The sequence below is a fragment of the Elephas maximus genome, chromosome 8 (assembly GCF_024166365.1).
Source record: "Elephas maximus indicus isolate mEleMax1 chromosome 8, mEleMax1 primary haplotype, whole genome shotgun sequence".
NCBI lineage: Eukaryota > Metazoa > Chordata > Mammalia > Proboscidea > Elephantidae > Elephas > Elephas maximus.
Genome location: NC_064826.1, coordinates 48173277 through 48197205, shown reverse-complemented (window position 1 = coordinate 48197205; position 23929 = coordinate 48173277). Strand labels below are relative to the sequence as shown.

The window sequence follows — 23929 nt, the reverse complement described above, 5'->3', positions numbered from 1 at the left end:
TGTCCATCATTACCGGTGCTTCAGTTTCCTTTCTCTCTGTCCACATGTCACTTTATTTCACTTTCCCCTCAGCTTTTCTGGATATTTTCCTGTCTGTTTTCACTCCTTGCTTTTTGTGGCAAGTAAGTTCTTTTCCTAACTGCATTTGCCAAAATCAAATTTTCAACCCACTGATTGTCTGCTAACCAAAAGTTCGGCAGTTTGAATCTGCCAAGTGCTCCTTGGAAACCCTATGGGCAGTTCTACTCTGTCCTATAGGATCACTATGAATCAGAATTGACTCAACAGCAATGGATATTATTCATCTATGAGTACCTTTGCTATTGATATCAGAATGAATTCTTATGTGAATAAACTCTAAGCCCCTTGGTGCCTTGAAAACAGAAATGAAAGACCAGAAGACTGCGATAGAGGCGTGGGGAGAGTATGGTTGCACCATAAGGACCATATAAGGACTGAGCAAAATCATGGTAAAAGACAATGAGATAAAAACAAAAAGTAGGCTGACGCAAAACCAAAAAACCAAACCCATTGCTGTCAAGTCAATTCCAATTCGTGGCGACCCTGTAGGATAGAGTAGAACAGCCCCATAAGGTTTCCAAGAAGCAGCTGGTCGATTTGAACTGCTGACCTTTTGGTTAGCAGCTTCAACTCTTAACCGCTGTGACACCAGGGTTCCTACAATAGTTCAAAAAAAAAAACAATAGTTCAAGAGGAGGGTAAAACAGGGGAAAGGTACAAGAGAAGAAAAAATAGAAACAAGAGAGATTTGTGAGGTAAGGAGAGTTGTGAAAACTTTCCTCTAGTGCAGATACTGTGAGTCACTTAGAGTAATGGAAGTCTCCATGGCAGGTAACAGTCCTCATCAAACTTCATCAAATTCCATATCCTGTGAAACCAAGATCATGATAAAACAGAAAATAGTTGAAACAAAGTCCCCTTTAGCTCTGCGTATAAAATTAATACTTAAGCTTCTAAATAAAAGAGGGGAACTCTACCTATGCTTAAATGTTAATTTTAAATACATATTTAAGATACATATGGAAGAGTTTTGAAGATAACAATTCCATTTATTTGTCTCATATGTAATAACATTATAAAATATTTACTGATTTAATTGGTATTGTGAAATAGTTTATATAGCTCAGTCCTTTGGAAGCTTTGTATTTAAAAAAATTAGGGTTTTTTTTTTTTTTTTGATTGTTCTCAATACTGGTGAGCACGTGGACGAACTATGTTTTCCCACACTTTTAGAGCAGTTTCCTTTGATGAATGAGAGTAGATTCCTTTTATTACTTGCAATGATATTTAGTGAGAAAAAGTGAATATCTGAGAAAGTATTTTTAAACAATATAATTTTAAATTGTAAGCCAAAGCGCTCTTCCAAGCATACTTTAAAGTATTAATAATGTCTTATGTTTAGCAATTTTCAAAAGACCTTCAAATGCATACTACTGTTTAAAGTCAGTGGTTTCCTCGACTCATAACATCATCCTCAGTAATATTATCTTTTATAATAGACAGTATATTCAAATTAGTAGTAGTAGTTACCACATCTTGAGTGACTACTACTTTTAGCTGTGTTCTAATTACCCTAACAATGTTGTTGTTGTTGTTAGGTGCCACCTGGTAGATTCTGACTCATAATGACCCTATATGACAGAGTAGAACTAACCCATAGGGTTTCGTAGGCGGTAATCTTCACGGGAATAGATTGTCAGGTCTTTGCTCCTCCTGAGCTGCTGGGTACGTTCAAACCACCTAACTTTTGGTTAGCAGGAGAGCACTTAGCCATTGTGCCACCAGGGTGCCTTATGCTAACAGTAATAGCTAGTTAAGAATTCACATTTGCTCATTTAGCCCTTAACTTAGGAGACGGAGGCACAGAGAGCCTTTGGTAATGTGACCTTTGGTAGTACAACCAACAGAGCCCTGGTGGTGTGGTGGCTAAACACTCAGCTGCCAACCAAAAGGTCTGCAGTTAGAATCCACCAGCCGCTCTGAGGGAGAAAGATGTGGCAATCTGCTCCCATCAAGATTAAAAAAATAGTCTTGGAAACCCTATGGGATAGTTCTACTGTGTCTTGTAGGGTCACTATGAGTGAATTGACTCAACAGCAATGGGTTTGTTTTGTTTTAATATAACCAAGAAGTGACAGAGCTAGGATTCTGTGACTCCATTTAGCCAACAAATATTTGCCAGGAACCATTTTAAACTCTGGGAGTACAGTACTCAACAAAACCAACACGGTTCATATTTTTATGGAACACAGCATGGCTCCAGGGTCCTTGTTCTCGATCAATTTGCTGTAGTGCCTCTTTTACACATATGACAGCATAACCACCTATAAAACCTTTGCTTTACTCCCATTCTGTAGATTATATTCTGAGGCTCCCTTGGGCAAATTAATATTCCCAAAGTCACATAACTCTGTCACCCTACAAAGCCATTAGCATTATCCCATACTACCTCCAATATATAAACAAACACTGACTGAAAAATAAGTAGACTTTTACATTACAAATAGTATTTGTTTTATAAGTTACTTGGCCGGAAATTCACTCCTCCAGAGGTTAAATGTTCCATAAAGAAGAGGTGCCACAGGGTTAATCTGGGTTGACATGCTCTGGGAATCCTATTAAATTACTCCTTTGTTTGGTAGTCAGTTTAGTTAGCAACATAAAAGAAACTGCTATTGCTTTGGTAAAAAACAAAACGACAACAAGAACCTATTTGTTTACTACCATTTTCCTGACTGGCAGGGAGCACTTATGCCATTTTAAAGAATAGATCTGAAAAAGCTGATTTTTGGAACTGAAACTTACAACCATGAAAAATGTCATGGCTGCTGTCCATGGTTTCCAAAATCTTTGTGAGTGCTGGATTCACTTTTGAATTCTAAACAAAACACAAAATTAGTCTATGTTTTTTTGTCTGTGTGTTGCTACTTCTCTATCCCCTTCAATGTCAAGTAAATCATCAATTATCATTTCCAACCAATTTAAAACTTTTTTATTTATTAAATAAAAGCCAAAATACTTGGGAAATTTATTCAAAAGAAAAGTAAAATCAGTGTTTTGACATATAACAATACCAACATAATGCTTTGTCATTCTATGTTCAGCATGTCTCTACCAGTCAAGAAATTTGACCTAGGCTTGCTTTCTGTAATTTGTATTATAAAAACAGTGGATATATGGAATATGTTTTTTTCATGTATGATTTTTTTCCTTGTACTGCCACAAGATTTCTGAGCAATCTCCACATGGAAAATAAGTGTTGTAGACAAACCAGTATGTAACACACACCCACAATAACCAAAACAATATTCATTTAAAAAAAAACAAAAACATTGCTGTTGAGGGTTTCCAAGGAGCAGCTGGTAGTTTTGAACTGCCAACCTTTTGTTTAGCAGCCAAATGCTTAACCACTGCTCCACCAGGGTCCCATTTATAACAAGACCCCTTTAAATATGTTGTCTAAACATATGGAAGATAATATAATGAAAACATTCTATATTCCTAGGCTTAACAAAGATTTTAGAAATATTATTTAGGAAAAATCACCACCATAGAGATTGTTGACAATAGCCTTTTATGTGGATTACCTATACATAAATAGAAAAAATATTTAGTAAAAAATTGAATAGAGACTTGAATGAAAGGTCTCTGTTGTTAATCCTCAGCTAGATATATCCAACCATTGCCTTCAATAGGCCTTCCCTGCAGAATGATGGTGTAAAGGGAATAGAAACGTTTGGAAAAATAATATCATCATTCTGAGGGTTTTGACTATAATACAACCTAATCAATTCATATGCCTTTAAGAACTAATGTTTATTTAAAAAAAAAAAAATGCAGTCAACACTGTCTGTGTTATTATTGTCCTTGAACTTATATGACTACTATAATTGACACCTTAATATTGCAGACCTTTTAAATTATTCAGTGAGCTCTAAAATATTTACTTGTGCCTTGTTCACATCGTTCAAAAGATTGTTTCATATAGTCAAATGCCATTGATTTCAATCTCCTATTATTCTTCTGAAGTAGCATGTTCCAGAATGAAAATACCCCAGCCTACATTTTAGCTATGAGTTACAGATAGAGTTTTAGAATTGGCTATTTAGGAGGACTTTTAAAATTCAATTTATTTATCATTGCTTTAAGTGCGTTGCTATTTTTTAGGGAAAATAGTAAAGAGTGTACTTAAAAGCAAAAGTACCTTATTCCATTAATGCATTTGCAATTGAAGAAAGAAAAATCCAATATTTGTGCACTAGTGGAAATAATGTTTTGATTCCAGCAGCAATACAAAGGAAGGAAAGAATAGAGAAAAGGAAGTAGAAAGAAAAGTGTCAGGGAAGGAGGACATGTCTTAAAATTTGAATTTGGCCTGTAAAGATCCACATAAATTTAAAAGGAGTTTGTACCCTGACTCAAAAAATAATAAAGTAATAGAGTAATGAAAAATCATAGAACAAATGGAAAAAGTGGAATGGATAGAGTGTGGCACAATCTGTGAGAAAATTTTAACTTTTCCTCTAATAAATTTGTCACCCACTGACAGAATTGTTATTAACCTATCCTAGGGGGTGGGTAGTTCTTTTAGACCTAATATTCATATGTAGATTATAGAAATCAGGCTTTTAAAAAAGGCTTTGTTCTAGAAAAACATACAGATTTGAATCAAGAAAATTTGATTTGAAAATGGTTTGAACAGAGAGTTCAAGTTTATAAAGACAAAATTTTCCAGTGATAATATCTGTGCCTCCTCAGTCACGATACCCTTGCTTTCATCTCTACGTACTTGTGGATTCGAACTGCTAACTTTTTGGTTAGCAGCCGAGTTCTTAACCACTGCGCCACCAGAGCTCCTGTTTTAATATAACACCTACTAAATTGAAGGCATTCAACACTTACAAAGGAATTTAAGTAGTGGAGTCCCTAGGTGATACAAATACTCGCTCTTCTACTCATCAAAATGTTGGCAGTTTAAGTCCACCCAGAGGCTCCCTGAAAGAAAGGCCTTGAGATCTACTTCCAAAAAACTAGCCACGGAAAACCGTATGGAGTGTAGTTCTACGTGGACACACATAGGTCTCCCTGAGTCAGAACCAATTCTACAGCAACTGGTTTTACTATTCTCAAGTAGTAAGTAAAGTTCTTAGGTTCTAAACCACAGGCAAAGGAGCTGGAACACAGATCCTTGACTGCCGTCTGAGAGAGTGAAATAAAGCACCTCAGTATAAAAAGCCAAATACGTTCAGTATGCTTCTGGATTCAGTTCAAAAAAAGGCTCGGACTTGGGAATCAGATACATCTGGGTTTAATGCTAGCTCTAGGTGTGTAACCTCGAAAAAGTAACCCAGCCTCTCTCCACCTTTGGTTCTCCATCTGTAAAGTGGAATTAATGATACCCATAAGGTTCATTAGCATTAAATGAAGTGATGTGTGTGGAAGTTCCTAGTCAAATCCTTGACATAGGAGACGTTCAAGAAGTGCTATGAGATAGTGAAAATAACTTTGTAATGGTATGCCACAATGTCAGTAGCTTTTCTTATTTGAAAAAGTTCTGTGTGAGGCATTTCCTATGATGTTAATATTTAACCTGCTGCTTTTATCAGTTGGCAAAGATTAAGCTTACAAAAGGTACAGAAATTTCTGATTCATTACATATCAGCCTATCACATGTCTTCAAGGGTGTTCTGATGTGAATTTAAACTAGAATTGCAGAGTTGAATGAAATTTCATCTCCGATTCATTCCATTACTCCAGATAGACTCGGTCTGTAGTTTAACATTAGAGAAAAATTTTGGATATACTCATACAATAAACCTTTTTTTAAGGTTCTCACACATATTTTTATATGATACTAACCAAAAACCAAAAAACCAAACCCATTGCCATTGTGTTGATTCCGATTCATAGTGACCCTATAGGACAGAGTAGAACTGCCCCATAGAGTTCCCAAGGAACCCCAGGTGGATTTGAACTGCTGACCTTTTGGTTAGCAGTGAGGTAGCTCTTAACCACCATGCCACCAGAGTTTCCTATATGATACTAACTGAGCTCAAATAGCTACTGACTTTACTTGATCTCTCACTTTTCATGATCATTACATTTACCCATAGAAACACATAAAATGGTATTTTATTATGTTCTGAAGTTCCTAGGAAATATTCTTTCCATTCCCTAGCTAAAATAAGAAAGTAGTTCTTTGCAAGAGCCGTATTTTTTAAATTATTTCTTTTTCTTGAAAATGAGAGCATAGAACACTGAACCTAGTGCCCCAGGAATCCTCACTTTTGGAGAGTCATGACTGCCAACCAAGGGCTTCACTCTTCTTGCACTATAAGATTATATAACCGTAGCATTTTATTTTTCTGTCATTTGTGACCCACATAACTTGGATAGATACAGAAAACTGATGTCATGCATCTGAATCCACCCTAGCTGCAAAAGTGAAGGAATATCACCTTCCTAGAACTTGAGAAAAGGTGGTGTGCAGATTGTGAAAAATCCCTCAGTGGTTCCATTTTGTATACAGTTCCCTGCCCAACTTTTAATCTTATTTTCAAATGGAACTGTTAAGGTTTAAAAATATATAATTTAAAGGAAGTAGAAAAGCCATTTCATCTGTTGTCTACTAAAAGACATTAAAAATATCCCCTTTGTAAGGCATTTTGAAGGAGTATGCAAATTACAAGGCTGGTGAGAACCACAGTCAGAGAAATACTGTGCTGTATCTTCATGTGATGTTTAAGACAATTACTGTAGGTAACTACTACCCACATTTCTCTCAGAATCATTTCAGAGGATCAGCTAAAATTGCTGTTAACTATAAGAGACTCTGTCAAAATGTATTAAAGTGACATACCGTTAATGTTAGTTCAACCTAAAAAAAAATCATCCTGTAATGAAATGCTTTATATAAACTCAAGGAAGCTAGAAAATTCACAGTTCTCTACTAAATTAGCCAGCATTTGAGACCCGCGGTGGTGAGGTACAGAAATGGTAGTTTGACTCCCTGTAGTGGCTTAGTAATGGCCCATTAATATTTATCCATGGATGTATTTGCTTTTGTAACTATGTAATGACTCTTGTCCAGAGTGGGGGAAGAATCTAGGAAGAAGCACATATGGGTCAATAGAAGGAAAATTTATCTTCCTTGCCCACCTGTCAACCTTTCTGCCTACCACGTGGAAACATACATACATATTCTTTGAACTGAGGCGTGTCTAGAAAAAGCATTTTTTAAATGATTTCTTTCTTTTTTTTTTCAAAATGAGAGCATAAAACGCTGAACCCCATTCCCCAGGAATCCTCACTTTTGGATAATCATGACCTCCAACTAAGGGCTTCAAGTCTTCTCTTCACAGGAAAAGACTAGATATGGACATGACTACAAATGAGGGCCAGGATGAGATGAAAGCATCTGCTATGCTTTATATTCCTCTGAAACTTGATAATGAAGCACCATCAGACATTACAGAGGTCAAACTGGGGGAAAATAAAAGCTGGCATACTCTCCTGATGATTTATTATTGACCAAATTCACAGCCTTAATCTGATCATTGACTTGGAATTTATTAGAGCCCTGTTCAGAGGCCATCTATCACTGAGCAGTTTTTAAAGGTGAAAGAAGAAATGGAGAGTATTTTCTCTTTACCCCATGTGAAAGTCAGAAATAAAAGGGAGCCTTCTTCAGGAGTGGAGTCCCTGGGTCATGAAAACAGTTAATGTGCTCAGCTACTAATTGAAAGGTTGGCAGTTTGAGTCTACCCAGAGGCTCCTGGGAAGAAAGGCCTTGTGAGCTACTTCTGAAAAATCAGCCATCGAAAACCCTTTGGAGCACAGTTCTCCTCTGACACACATGGGGTCACCATGAGTGGGAGTCAACTGTATCTCAACTGTTTTTTTTTCTTCAGGAGCAGAGATTGATTGTCCTAAAAGTCTTGATGTTTCAGGTCTCAAGTTAGAGATGGCTCTACGTATAGGCAGATGGATGATTGTCTAGAAAATGTTTTTGAAGAGTGTTGTAACACCTTGGCATAACTTTCCCACTGACTGTCTAGGATCCATCCTCCCTCCCTCCTGGCTTGAAATTCCCTTCTTTAGGTGGGGCACTTAATCTCCAGAAGTTTGCTGTTAAATATGCTGGTGGAAGAATTTTCTGACCTTTGCTTTAAGTGCAGATCGGTTCATCAGATTATCTAGGCAACTCTTGTGACTCTGATACCATAAAATAAAGTTAAATTTCATAGAAGAAAGAATATGTGTGAAATTGATATCATTACCATTTGACCTCTTTACAATTGTGTTCAAGAATCCCTATTGTTTTTGTTGGCTCCCATTGAGTCTTAGTGGCCCTATGTACAACAGAACAAAACACTGCCCGGTCCTGCACCATCTTCACAATCGTTGTTATGCTTGAGCTCATTAAAAAGTCAATTCTGAAGCTCTGTCTGTAACTTATAGCTAAACTGTGTTTTCATTCCGGAAAATATTACCTCAGAAGAACAATTTATATTTCCGTAATTTATATTTCCAACCTGTTTTCCATTCTTTCATGTTCCATTCACCGGTCTTCTCACTTTTCCCTGTGTAAACCTTATACTTTCCCACATCTGTGACTTTGCTTGTTCTCCACTCCCCCTCCACCAAAAAAAAAAAAAAAAAACAGTTGCCTTCAAGACGATTCCAACTCATGATGACCCCATGTGTGTCAGAACAGAACTGTGCTCCGCTGGGTTTTCATGGCTGATTTTTTGGAAGTAGATCACCAGACCTTTCTTCCAAGGTGCCTCTGGGTGAACTCAAATCTCCAACCTTTTGGTTAACAGCTGAGCGCATTAACCATTGTATCACCCAGGGACTCATCTTTTCCAAAAACCCCTCACAAATGTCACATCCTTGCTGATGTGTCCATTGAGAGGTGAGCTTACTTGAGACAGCTGTCATAGTAAAGATTTTAGCTCCTACTAGAAATTATCGGTCAGTGAGTGGTTCTCAAATTATAGTGCATATAAGAATCCCCCGGAGGATTTGCCAGTGATGGAGGTTCTGTTGCCCCACCTCAAAGATTCTGATTTCTTATTTCTGCGCAGACCTGGAATATGCATTGCTAATTGTACTGTTAATAAATTCACCAGTTGATTTCAGTGCAAGTAATTCCAGGATCCTCTTTAAGAAACACTGTTCTGAGAGCATCTCTCCTTTGCTTTTTAAATTTCTGGCAAAAGACTTCTCAGAAAACATTTTTCTTCCCCAAACAGTAATGTCATTTTATCATTAATTCCCTGAAGTGCCTTTCCATAAATATTAGAATGCAGCCATTTCTATTCTCTACCTTCCTAGCTGGATTGAAAGTGTTTAGATGGAAGATAGCTGAATGTGAGTTAATGAAATTGCTATTAATCACTTTTTTAGAAAATGTAGGAATTCTAAGAACATGCTGTAATTTGCATCACTTTTATACTCCCTCTGCCAGCTCTGTAGTTAGAGTAACAAAACAACTGTTTATGAAAAGGGTAGGTTTAAGATCAAAATAATTCTTTTGCAAAACTCAGGAAACAGTATCAGAGCCTCCAGACTGTTCTCTTCCAACTGGAGAATCCTGTATTTGTAATAAATTCCTTTTGCTCTGGATGAGTTCTGCATTTTCAATGAGGTTAACTTGGCAACATTCTAGTTGATTTTAATAAAAATAGCTGCTTTGAGGACAGGGAGCTGAGGTTGCCAAATTTACAGCTGCCTTGCAGAATTACTCTTACACCTCCTTCAGGGCTACTTAGAACCAGTAAGCAAATTAAGTGTATCGATTGCAATTTTGTTGGACTAACCCCCCCTCTTTTTTTTTCTTAGGGAATAAACTTGATTCCTTTTAGTATGTGTCTGTTCAGAGTGATCTCTTTTCTTTTCAGCCATAACACAAAGACAACATCATGGCTGGATCCACGACTTGCGAAAAAGGCTAAACCTCCAGAAGAGTGCAAAGAAAATGGTAGGTTATTAAGTTTTTATGGTATTTCAGCAATGCACTTTGCAAATGTTTGTATTTCTTAGAAGAGGGTCTCACCTAAAGAAGCAATAATCTGGTTGAAACAATTTTAAAGATAAAATATCTCCTGCTCAGAAAGGAGAGATAATTAACTCGGCATTTTAGCAGTGCCATGTGGTTTTGCTTTTTCTCTCTGAGGAGACTGTGCTGAATATCACATTCCTGTCATCTCTGTTGGTTCTGTTTGACTCCTGGCCTGACTTTCTACCACCTACTAAGGACTTTTTGTTTGCAATATGTCTTTCTGAGGACTCTAATCTTTTAATTGGAATCAGATGTGATGTATAGCGAACCAGCATTGTGGGACTATGAGTAATATTTAATTTTGTGTTTAAAGACATAGCATTCTGTCAGTTATTAAGAAATCGGTGATGTAAAGATAGAACATATATATTACTATATTATGTATAACAAAGGTATATAAATAAATTAAACTATACCTACTTTCCTTTAATCAAATAACTGTTTGTTTGACTGTTCTTGATCATCCTTAAGGTTTTCCAGTTCCCAGTGTAATAATATTGACTTGCTGAAAATGAACTCTTTTTACGTATGTGAAGAACTTTTTAAGACAATTTTGAAGACTCTATGACCATAAACCTTGTTTTTAAATTGGCAAATTAATAGATGAAGATCTGTTCCTGAGGATCCTTGCAACTATTAAAAATATTTATTTTAACGTTAAAGGAACACTTAGAATTCAGCTAGCATGATAAAACTCCACTTTAAAAAAATCTCTAATTCTAAAAGTCATTTCGTTTTAATAGTAATTCTGGCTTTTTCAGGTGATAATACCTAGATTATTTTGTGTGTGTTTTCCTAGTATGTAAGTTAACTAACTGTTCAGAGACTGGTTATACTACTAGTACTACTGAGTTAAATTAAAACTGGAGAATTAAATTAAAATTAATTCATATTTAAATGCATAGAAATCCAGTTTTATTTATCAATAGCTGTGTCTAATTTTATATTCATAGCTATACCTGTATCCATTCTGGATAATTGTCCAATTGTATGTGGTTGAATCACATAATATTATTATATGACCTGGACTTTTAGACGTGAGTAGGTGACTTCATTGACACTGATAAGACATGTTGCAAATTGTGATAGGTTATAAATTAAAATGACCTGATCACTTACATCTGGAAGTTATAATTTACTTATGGCACAGATGTAAAACCTTAGTACATCCTAATTAAAATGAATTTAACAATTTTTCAGTTCTGTGACATATTGAACTTCTCAGCTGTCATGCTACTTTGAATTGTTCATTTTATTATAAAAAGCTATTAAAGTCAAATCTTAAAAACCTGGGGGAGATGTAGGCATAACATATTGGATAATTATAATATTTCAGTGTTATCAGTTTTTCCTACATCTGTACTTGTCAGTCTTCGCAGGCTAGTAGATGTCTGAAATATGATGTCAGTGTCTGTGAACCACGTGTCACTGAAAAACGAGTTCTAGAATACAGCCTTATAGCTCATAATGATATATAACTTGATCAGTTACTAGCTGTTCTCATTTTCTACAAAATTAATAATTCATAGAATTCATTCCATATATTACTGGAATGTTTTGCAATGGAAGTTAACATCCAGTTAGTTACAATGCTATTATTTTGGCCACATATGTTACTTTTATTTTCTTTAAATAACATAGATTAAAATTCGTGTTTAAAATGACAGATATTAATGGATTGTTTTTGAGTCTACCAGATAAGCCGGACTTCTTTGTATGTATCACACCTCAACTTAGACCGAAGTTAGTATAGTGGTTTTTTTTTTTTTTTTTTAATGATGTAATGTGTGTAAAATGCATATAAAATTTTGTAGAGGCTCCAGATGACGTTATCTTTCTCCATCAAAGATTTACCCTTCCTCTTTTTGGCAGATAGAGCGGAGGCTCATTACCTTAAACTAAGCATGAACTGAGCAAAGGTGAGGTTAGGTTGAGTTTTAGCAAGACCCAGTCTATCTCTGGTCCTCCTCTGTTACATGGTCCTTTTCCCACCAGGGCTTTCAACTAGCAGTGTAGCGCTGGTCAGTAAATGTTTTCTGTAAGGGTCCAGATAGTAAATATTGTAGACATTGTGGTTCATCAAGTCTCTGTCTAGCACAACTACTCATTGTTATGTAAAAGCAGCCACAGATAGTATATAAATAAATGGATGTGGATGTGTTCTCATAAAGCTTTATTTACAGACACTGAAATTTTAATTTCATGCATTTTACACATAACAAAATATCCTTCTTTTGATTTTCTCTTAGCCATCTAAAAGTGTAAAAACTGTGCTCCTCTTAGCTCACAGGCTATACAAAAATAGGGACAGGCTGGATTTGATCCACAGGGTGAACCCTGGCCTAGTGTGTTCATCTGGAGCCCTCTCCTTGACTGGCACGGAACACCAATATCTGTCTTAGTACTGCAAGACTGATGAAAATCTGTGGTGCTAGTCGGGTTTTTTTTTTTTTTTAAGCTTAGCTTTTTGCCTCTAGACCCTGTAGTTTCAGGATTAGACAGATGTCTTCTGGGAATAATATGGTCATGTGTTTGAGATCTTTCATGTCTGTCTTTTGTCACTTTGATCCCTCAAGACTGCTCAACTCTCTGCTGGTTTCTCTTCCCAGGCTGGTCTGGATTCTTCGCATCTTCTCAGAGCCCAGAATCAACAAAATTGTTCCCTCACTTCTCCAGGTTCTCTCCTCTCTAGAATCTTAGACCTTCTACACTTTGTTGTTTCAGAAATTCTCTGATCCGTTTAAACTGTTGATTTTTTTGCATTTTATCTAGATTTTTTGTGTTCTCAGGGAACCATGGGTTTGCTGTAAACTACTTACCCTATTCTACCTGGAAACAGGAATTTTAGCACATTAATTTAGAACTGCACATTGTAGACTTTGCTAAAGCTTTCATCAATTATTAATATATCAATTTATATTTTATTTCCTCAAGATTGATTTCCATGTGATTGTACAGGTGTGCTTTCATGTGTGCATGTACGTGTGTGTATTCATTCTATGTATGAATGTGTCTGTATATACATGTGTGTGTATGTGTGTATGTAGATATGGATTTGTAAATGTAAGAATTTTCAGATATATTTCTATAAGTGCATAAAATTAATTCCTTGGTCAGCTGTAATAAGAGGAAGTCAAGTGAAAGAGAGATGGAAAGGAGGTACCAACTGATTTAATTTATTCTTGGACCAGAGAAAAAAACTAGCCAATGTTTTCTTACTGATCACAAAGGGGAAAAAGAGAACACGAATGACTCACTACAAATGCATGTTAAACAAGCTCGTATCCTACTGGCACTAAAGCAACCATTTTATCTTTTTATTTGAAAGATAATTCTGCTACTAAACATATAAAAACATGCATCCTGTGTCCCACAATATGGTTGAAAATACTGAAGTCGTTTTGCTCTGTGTATTCGTATTTGTTATAGCTGTGTGCATTTTTGGAGTTTTAGCACCAGTCTGCATGGCAGGAAAAAAGTCTCCACCCACAATTGGATTCTAATATTAGTATTTGGGGGAGTGCTGTTTAGCAAGCCAATAGCCTTTTATAAAATGCTACAGAAATAGCAGTTGACTATTAAATATTTGGTTGCAAAACTGGTCAAACTGTGTGAAAAGCACCATCATATTTGTCCCTAGCCCTCACAATCAGTACCATCGAATTCCTCCTCAGACATTTCTAATCACACGCATTCCTGGAGCGACACCTTCCACAAGAATCACTGAATTAGAGTTAATATCAACAGTGATTACAAGTTTGGTAGGACCATTCTTCTCGTAAAGCTCAAGTGTGATTCAACTCAGTAGGACCACACTATTATATTCAGGAGAGGAAATTATGTAGGCTTTGGGTTCAGGGGAACTCTGTTCCTAACCTAAATCTATGGGATCTTGGCCAAAGTGCTTAATCTCTAGAAGCCCAGATGGTCTTCCCTGTAAAATGGGAATGATACATTACTCATACAGATTTAGTTCTCATGTACATGAAGCACAGTGCTTGTTGCACCCTAGGCTCTGAAGAGCCACTCATTTCCTTCTTTCAGATGGTACTCTGAGCCAACAAATTAACCTCGTGAAAGACAAGGGGAAAAATTCAGAGTAGCTGGCCTATCTTAACAGCTTTAAATTACCCCAGGCTGTCCTGGAGAGATGGAAATGAACAAATCCATGTGGGCTAAAATTATCCATCTAGCTAATGCTAGCTTGATATTAATAGATTGGGGTTTTTCCCCTTCCATTCTGTTAAATTGGCTGTAAATCCTCATGAAGTTATAATTAAAGCTATAACAACTGGGGAACTCATTTTTTGTAGTCTATACCTAAAAATGCTACAGCTGCTAACCAAGAGGTTGGCAGTTCAATCCACCAGGCGCTCCATGGAAACTCTATGTGGCAGTTAGTTCTACTCTGTCTTATAGGGTCGCTATGAGTCGGAATCGACTTGACAGCAGTGGGTTTTGGTTTTTATACCTAAAAAACAAACCCATTGCTGTCGAGTCAATTCCAAGTCATAGGGGTCCTGTAGGGCAGATTAGAACTGTCCCACAGGGTTTTAAAAACAAAAAATAAACCCATTGCCATCGAGTCAATTCTAAGTCATAGCCCCCCTATAGGACGGAGTAGAACTGCCCCATAGAGTTTTCTTGGTGGATTCAAACTGCTGACCTTTTCTTTGGCAGACATAGCTTTTAAGCACTGTGCCACCGGGGTTTCCCCATAGGGTTTAGAAGGCTGTAAATTTTTACAGGGCCAGACTGTCATGTCTTTCTCCCATGGAGCAGCTGATGGGTTCAAACTCCAGCTTTTCAGTTAGCATCTGAGTATAAATTGAGTTTTCACATGTTAAAACAGAAAAAAAAACCTAACCCTGCCTGTATGCGAACTGTTTCAAGTGGCATTAACCAACGCTTTGAACTAGTACTTAATCTATCTTTTAAAAAAATGTGTCTAAAAATGCACCTGAAGGGCGAAGGCATAGGTCATATTATAATATTTGTTAAATGGAATTTTTTAAGAGAAGAGAGTTGTCTTTCTATATAGAAGACACTAAATAGTTTCAGGTTGTTTCTTGACTTTTTTTTGGTAGAACTGACACATAGATTAGGAGACACAGTTTATTTTTATAATGCAGCTTCTGTTTCTAGACTGCATAGTATATTTTCCCTTCAGAAGGGGCTTTGGCCTGTTCTCTCATTGAATTTGTATTGATAATTAGTGATATTAATTTTTCAACAAGGTTATATATGACCAAATGAACTTCACCTTTAAGTACTTGTTTTTCTAATCTGATAGACCTGCTAAGATTATATTTGTAAAGCACCTTGAAATTTTTCCACTAGAAAGAACTCATAAAAACAGAATCTGAAAATATCAACTACTCAAGTACTAAAACTTCTAAAAATCTAAAAGGTTTGTCTCTATACTGATATTTTGGGCATTTTTGTAAAAAATGAGGAAATGTCAAATATCTTAATACCAAACCAAAAACCTATTGCCATTGAGTCGATTTCAACTCAACTTATAGGACAAAGTGGAACTGCCCATAGGGTTTCCCCAAGGCGGTAATCTTTATGGAAGCAGACTGCAAGCAGTCTTTCAGTTAGCAACCACACACTTAACTACTGCACCACCAGGGCTCCTTCTTAAATGACTAAAGCAGTAAGCAAACCTTGTGATCAGTAAGAAAACATTTGCTAGTTTTTTCTCTAGTCCAAGAATAATTCAGATCAATTGGTACCTCCTTCTATCTCTCTTTCACTTGACTTTTATTATAGTTGACCAAGGAATTAACTTTATGCACTTATATAAACAGATTTGAAAATTTTTACCTTTACAAATCCATATCTACCTATACACATACACACACATATATACACATACATACATTCGTACATAGTATGAATATACACACATATACATGCACACATGAACGCATACCTGTACAATCACATGGAAATCAGCCTGGAGGAATTAAAATATAAATTGTGATATCAATAAAAAAATTAATGAAGAACCTCAGGAAAGTCTAAAATGAGCAATTCTAAAATTAACACGTGATGCATTGCATCTAGTCGATTCCAACTGATAGCGACCTTATAGGACAGAGTAGAACTGCCCAGTAGGGGTTCCGAGGAGCAGTTGATGGATTCCAACTGCCAACCTTTTGGTTAGCAGCCAAGCTCTTAACCCCTGTGCCACCAGGGCTCCATTCTAAAATTAATGCCCTAAAATTTCTGCCCTGTTCTCATTCTCCTTTACCTCTGAGACACCGATGATACAAATGTTTAGATTATTTGTTATTGTTTCACAGGTCCCTGAGGCTCTGCTCATTTTTGTTATCAGTATTTCCTTCCTCTTGTTCATATTGAGTAAATTCTGTCCATCTGTCCTCAAGCTCATTTCTTCTACCCCTAACATCTTCTCTCTCCTGTTGAATTCATCCATCAAGCTTTTAATTTCTATTACAGTATTTTTCCATTCCTTAATTTCTCTTTGGTTCTTTTTTTATAATTTATGTTTTTTTCCTGAGGTTTTTTCTTTTTTTAGTTTGTTTTTTCAAAAGAATTCACAATTATTTGTTAAAATAGTTTTATGGCAGCTGTTTCAAAATCCTTGTCAGATAACTCTAACATTCAATTCATCTTGATATTGGAGTTACTTGGTTTGTCTTTTCTCACTCAACTTGTGGCTTTCCTGATCCTTGGTATCAAGAGTTATTTTTTATTTTATCCTGGACATTTTGGGTATTATGTTAAGAGACTCTTGATTCTTGTGAAAATGGCGTGGGGGCAGTGTCTGACCTCCTCTAACTTCACAGGGGAAAGGAGATTTAAGATCAACAGCCCAAGGCTGATATTCCCATGAGGTGGAGGTCAAACATGACTCCTCTCTCTATCATCTTCACCAGTTCTGACACTAACCGACCCTCTCACAGCACTCTGTACTGGGCTTGTTAATTCATTGCAAAGGCCACATAGAACTCAGAGACCATACTCAGAATTATGGTGTTTATTAGGGAAGTAACAGTTACAATCCAGGCCCAGGAACACTCAGGATACAGTTCGTCCATCAAGACAGCCTCTTCCCAACCGTGCTTTCAGGCATGCCTCTCCTTAGCCCTAGATCTCTCCCCAGAGGCATTCAACTTTTTCTCTCCATGGGCCAGGAAGCCCACCAAGCCGTCTCCTGCTGCCAGGTCTCTCCTGCCACCATTTCTCACCTCCTTTCTCTCTCTTAGTCCTGCCCAGTCACCTGGGTGGGAGTTATAAGACCATGACTGGAAGGGCCACACACAGAAGTAATTAATCACATCTCAATCCTATTTATTTATTTTAGTAGGAATTCTCTCTAGGTTTCATATGTAGGCTCTGGTCTATTTTTTGGGCTTTATATTCATGGGATGGAGAGCATTTCCCTTGGCTTGTTCTCTGCCCACTCAGTGCTGGCGGGTGTGGTTCAGCCCACCTAGGTCTGTTGACACTACCACTATGGGTGGATCAGGGTGCTGCCGCTAATGGGAGATGTGTTGGCTTTTCAGAGCTCCACTGACACCATCACTGTAGAAAGATGAGGTCCGCTCCTGCCTCTGGGTGAGGGTTGAAAGACGAGGCTTCCCCCTAGGTCCATGCTTGGCTTCCCTTTTCCCAACCCTTTGGCCAGAAAGCGCAGGCTTTTCTTGTTTGTCTGCTTGCTTGCTTGCTTGGGTTATAACTGTTGACTGCTCTGGGCTGAAGTCCTCTCTGGGGTATTTGGGGGATAAAAAGAAAACCCTAGGAGCTCACTTTGTTGTCATTCCTCATATCCTGAGGTCCCTAGCCAATCCACATTCTTTCCACCTTCTAGAGCGACTTTGTGATGGCTGTTGATTCAGGGTGTTTAGAGGGAAAGGAGTAGGGAAAAGTGAATTTATACCATCTTGTCTGGAACCAGATATCCAAATACGACTTTTGATAGTAAAAGATAACAGTACTTTATACCTTAGGAGTCTTTTTACATACATTCCTTCTGGTGTGTCTACCTACACTCTGGGAGGTAGGTAAAGATTTTACCTCCCATTTTTCAGGTGGTGATGCTGTAATTCAAAGGGTTCCCAGGCCTTCTTCAATAAGTGTAAATAGAAAATCAGTCTTGAATCTGGGCCCGTTTATGATGGACGTCAGTGCTGTGTATATAGTGCAATACCACAACATGCTTTAGATAGTGACATTAAAGTCTAAAGAATGTTAGAGGAAACTGGTTAAAAAATGTATTTTAAACTAAAACATTTTGTATTTAAGATAAATAAAAAGGATTTTTTTTTCCCCCCGTGTATTCTCGGTATTTGTCCCTGGTCTATCACATCTGTAAATAGACAAATCAGAAGAATTTTATGATCAAAGAATTTTAAATGTGATAGATGTTCTAAAACTAATGGCGACTTTAGTTCTCTGAATGCTGTTTTAAAAATAACCATTGACTTATAGCCTCTGTTGTTCAAAATTTTTTCTAAATGAACGAGCTTTTGGTGTTTCCTATGCCTTCACAATTTCTAAAAATGTTCACTACGGTCCACATATTGTAGGAACATTCTCTCTAAGAGATAAATGTGGGTCTCTGTCAATCATGCTCCCAGGTAAGGCAATAAGTGTCCCTCAGTGGTTAGATTTGCTCACCAATGCAGAAAGCAAAACAGGAAGGTGAAGCACTGATCTGAATAATATAGACACATTCTTTCAGAAATGGGAGAAACAGATCCACGTCATCAACCCAAAGTCAGGTAATTGAACATTAACTGTAGCTTGTAGTTGCAAACAATACATACAAAAAAAAAAAAAACCCCAGAAGGCTTAATTTTAGTTGCTGAAGTGAAATGATCTGATTTCCCTTTTGGTACATGTAATTTTAAGGTTTCCTAAATTCTATGCATCATAAAACAGTACTTTCTAAATCTGAGGACTGTAAAAAAAAAAAAAAAAAAAGCAAACTGTTTTTCACTAGTTAGGGTGAAAAAATGAGCCCTTATGATATAATCTGTAAAAATGACATGGGGGCAGTGTCTGACCTCCTCCGACCCCACAAGAGGGGCGGGGAACCAAAATCAACAGCACAAGGCTGACTTCCAGGAGGCCAGACAAACCTTCTCTTCCTGCCATCTTTACTAATTCTGACACCAACCGTCCCTCGCACAGCACTCTCTACTATTCTGCTAGGTTTGATAATTTACTTTAGTGGCCACACCAAACTCACAGACCATACTCACAATTATGTGTTTATTATAAGGAAAGTAACAGGTTACAATTCAGACTCAGGAACATTCAGGCTACAGTTCTTCCACCAGGACAGCCTCTTCTTAGCCGTACTCGCCGGCACGCCTCTCCCTGGCCCTAGGCCTCTGCTTAGAGTCACTCAGCTTTCTCTTCCATGGGCCGGGAAGTCCACCATGCCATCTCCTGCTACTGAGTCTATCCTGTCACTGTTTCTCGCCATCTTCAGAGTTACAGCTCTTTCTCTCTCTCTCTCTCTCTTGCTGACTCTGTCTCCTGGTCCTAGGAGCCTCCCAGCGCAAGGATCTCAGAGCCAAAGGAAAGGCCACTCCTGGCTGTTCTTCCTTGGTGGTGGTGGGATCTTCTTCTCTGCTCTGGAATTGGCTGCATCTTAAGGCAAAACTGACCAATCCCCTTGGTAGGCCACAATTACCCTATCACACAATCACCTGGGTGAGAATTATAAGACCATGGCTAGAAAGGCCACACACAAAAGTAATTAATCCTACCTCAATCTTGTCTGTTTATTTCTGTTAGATTAGATTATATCCACAGGAATAGGGATAAGGATTCCAACATATATTTTCAGGGAACACAATTCAATCCATAGCACATCATTTTGTTTTTTTGATACTAAAACTAACTATGTAAGAAACCAAGATAGATTGAGAACCATTACTTCCAAGCACCACTTCAAATCAGCAATACAAAATCAATGTGAAATTTTATTGCTTACGTTTGTCCCTGAATCACTTACTAACAATAACAACAAAAAGAAGCAAAAACCAATGCTGTCAATTTCGATGCATAGCAACCCCATAGGGTTTCCAAGGATATAAATCTCTACAGAAGCAGACTGCCACATCTTTCTCTTGTGGAGCTGCTGGTTTTGAACTGCTAACCTTTGGGCAGTTGATTGCTTTAACCAGTGTACCACCAGGACTGGAACCTCTTACTAAAAGTGTTAAATTATGTTTATTATATTACTTTCAATTTTTGAACCATAAAACTAAATCTTGACTTGATTGGTTTCTCAATTTTTTTCATTAAAAAATATTTTCATCACTCCCCCATTATCTTTTCAAATTATTCTATCTTATGTCCTTCCCCTTTGCCTACACTCTTGTTTGTTTAACCCAAACCTTTCCGTTGATGCTATTCCACCCACTCCCCCAATGCTTTAAGGCTACCGTAAGAGAGGTCTTTTCTTTTTGATTCCAGTACCCAGTTATTACAGGACATCATAAGTCATTTTTTTCATTTTAAGGTGCCTTAACTCCAAACCAAACCCGTTGCCATCGAGTCAATTCCAACTCATAGCAAACCTATAGGACAGAGTAGAACTGCCCCGTAGAGTTTCCAAGGAGCACCTGGTGAATTTGAACTGTGGACCTTTTGATTAGCAGCTGTAGCTCTTAACCACTACTCCACCAGGGTTTCCTAAGGTGGCTTATGTACCCAAAAATCAAACAAGGTGATCTATTCATTCATAAGACATTTATTGGGTTGCCACTCTGTTTGTAGAATTAAGCTATGAACCATAAAAAAAAAACATAGAAAATGCAAATAAATATAACATCTAAATGCAGTCCTCAAAGAGCAATATAGTTGAGAATATAATATACAAAAATCTCCATACTAATGTGGAGAGTTTAATAATAATAGCATGAGGAAACATCCATTGGACAACAAGAGAAAGAAAAAAAGCAAAAAAACGTGCCCAAGAGGGTACATCTTTAGAAGTGCATGGGACTAACAATGGATACCCAAAATGATGTTCAACCCCCAAAGCAACAGCCAATGATGTATATTTGTGGAGAATGTCAAACAGAAAATGAAATAAAATGCAGGGATACAATAAAATCAGGTGCAGAGATACAGAATAATGTACAACAAAAGGACTAAATGAGTGGTGGCTTTTGATGTTTGATGAAACGTGTGAATTCAAAGGAACATCTTCCTTCGCTTGTGTTTGGATTCACCATTAATATTTCACATTGTTGTATAGATTTGAATAACATACTGTATAAATCCAATTATATACATATGATTTCATTTTATTTTATTTCTAAATCATATTGTATTTGGGTATCTATTCATACTTGTATAAATAAATCATTTTCTGTTCAATTGCAAAACAAAAACAATACATGACTCTGACGAGTATTATGGAAGATTTGATGAAAGTCATAGAATTTGACCAGAATTTTAAAGATACTTTGGATTTATAGTCTCTCCTAAATGTTCAGGTTTCCCTGGGTTGCAGTATTTGTTGACCTTCTCTTCTCTCTCTACTCCATTCTCCCTGGGTAGTTTTCCCATTCCCATGATTTTAATGCCCACGTATATGCTGACGACTATCAGTTTTTCCTTTTGATTCTGATTAGTTTTGTCTGTTATAAATATACTCAAGTGCTATTATCTATTCCTTATTACTTCATTAGATTTCGCTCCTGTAGTTGTTTTTGTTTTTAGGTGACATCTAGTCAGTTCTGACTTGCAGTGACCCTATGCACAACAGAAAAAAGCACTGCATCCTCACACTCATTGCTGTGTTTGAGCTCATTGTCATAGCCACTGTATCTAACTCACTGACCCTTACTTTACCAAGCATGATGTCCTTCTCCAGAGACTGGTTCCTTCTAATAACATGTCCAAGTCTTGCCATCTTTGTGTTCAAGAAACATTCTGGCTGTACGTGTTCCAAACCAGATTTATTTGTTCTTCTGGCACTCCTTGGTATATTCAGTTTTCTTCGCCAATACCATAATTCCAATGCATTTTTTTTTTTTCAGTCTTCTTTATTCATTGTCCAGCTTTCATGTGAGGTGATTGAAAACACCATGGCTTGGGTCAGGTGCACCTTAGTTCCCAAAGTGACATCTTTGCTTTTTAACAGTTTAAAGAGGTCTTTTGCAGCAGATTTGCCCAATGCTATGCATCCGTTGATTTCTGGACTGCTGCTTCCATGGGTGTTGATTGTGGATCCAAGTAAAATGAAATCCTTGACAACTTCAATCTTTTTTCCAGTTATCAAAATGTTGCTTACTTGTCCATTTGTAAGGATTTTTGTTTCCTTTATGTTGAAGTATAGTCCACACCGAAGGCTGTAGTCTTTGATCTTCATCACTAAGTGCTTCAAGTCCTCTTCACTTTTCAGCAAGCAAGGTTGCATCATCTGCATGTCAAAGGTTGTTAATGAGTCTTCCTCCAATCCTGCTGCCCTGTCCTTCTTCATATAGTCCAGCTTCTCAGATTATTTGCTCAACATACAGATTAAATAAGTATGGTGAAAGGAACCAACCCTGACACAGTCCTTTTCTGATTTTGAACCATGCAGTATCCCTTTGTTCTGTTCAAATGATTGCCTCTTGATCTATGTACAGGTTCCTCATGAGCACAATTAAGTGTTCTAGAATTCCCATTCTTCGTGATGTTATTCAAAATTTGTTATGATCCACAAGTCAAATGCCTTTGCATAGTCAGTAAAACACAGGTAAATATCTTTCTGGTGTTCTCTACTTTCAGCCAAGATCCATCTGACATCAGCAATGATATCCCTCATTCCATGTCCTCTTCTGAATCCAGCTTGAATTTCAGGCAGTTCCCTGTTGATGTACTGTTGCAACCATTTTTTAATTATCTTCAGCAAAATTTTACCTGTGTGTGATAGTAATGACATTGTTCCGTAATTTGCACATTCCATTAGGTCACCTTTCTTCTTAATGGATGCAAATACGGATCTCTTCTAGTCAGTTGGCCAAGTAGCTGTCTTCCAAATTTCTTGGCATAAACAAGTGAGTTCTAGCATTGTATTAATTTATTGAAACATCTCAAATGGTATTCCATCAATTCCTGGAGCCTTGTTTTTTGGCAACACCTTCAGTGCAACTTGGACTTCTTCCTTCAAGGCCATTGGCTCTTGGTCATATGCTACCTCCTGAAATGGTTGAGTGTCGACCATTTCTTTCTGGTAAAGTGACTCCATGAATTCTTTTCATCTCTTTTTTTGGGAAATTTTACAGCACAAATTAGTTTTTCTTTCAAAAATTTATACACAAATTGTTTTGTGACATTGGTTGCAGTCCCTGCAATGTGTCAGCACTCTCCACCCTTCCGCTTTCCACCCTGGGTTCTCCGTGTCCATTTATCCAGTTTCCCTGTCCTTCTGCCTTCTCATCTTTGCTTTTGGGCAGGTGTTACGCATTTGGCTCGTATACTTGATTGAACTAAGAAGTGCGTTCCTCACTTGTGTTATTGTTTGTTTTATTGGCCTATCTAATCTTTGGCTTGATTAGTAGACTTCAGAAATGGCTTCAATTCTGAATTAGCAGGTTGTCTGAGAGCCATAGTCTCAGGGGTTCCTCCAGCCTCTGCCAGACTAGTAAGTCTGGTCTTTTTTTGTAAACTTGAATTTTGTTCTACATTTTCTCACACTGTGTCCGGGACCCTCTATTGATCCCTGTCAGAGTGGTCAGTGGTGGTAGCTGGGCACTATCCAGTTCTTCTGGGCTCAGGCTGGTGGAGGTCATCATCTTTTGATGCTTTGGGTGTCATTCAATTTTTTCCCGTAGTATCCTTCAATATTGCAACTTGGGG

The 23929-nt window shown here is 37.3% G+C and overlaps 1 protein-coding gene and 1 pseudogene across 2 annotated transcripts in view; both read left to right on the top strand.

Annotated features, from left to right (window-relative positions):
- MAGI2 (membrane associated guanylate kinase, WW and PDZ domain containing 2) overlaps positions 1 to 23929 on the top strand; it is a 1497921-nt gene that overhangs the window by 988598 nt on the left and 485394 nt on the right. For both annotated transcript variants that reach the window (XM_049894296.1, XM_049894295.1), the window contains exon 6: positions 9927 to 10006. In XM_049894296.1, the coding sequence (XP_049750253.1) occupies positions 9927 to 10006 (80 nt within the window). The remainder of the gene's footprint in view (positions 1 to 9926; positions 10007 to 23929) is intronic.
- Positions 21025 to 21260, top strand: LOC126082082 (DNA-directed RNA polymerases I, II, and III subunit RPABC4-like; annotated as a pseudogene).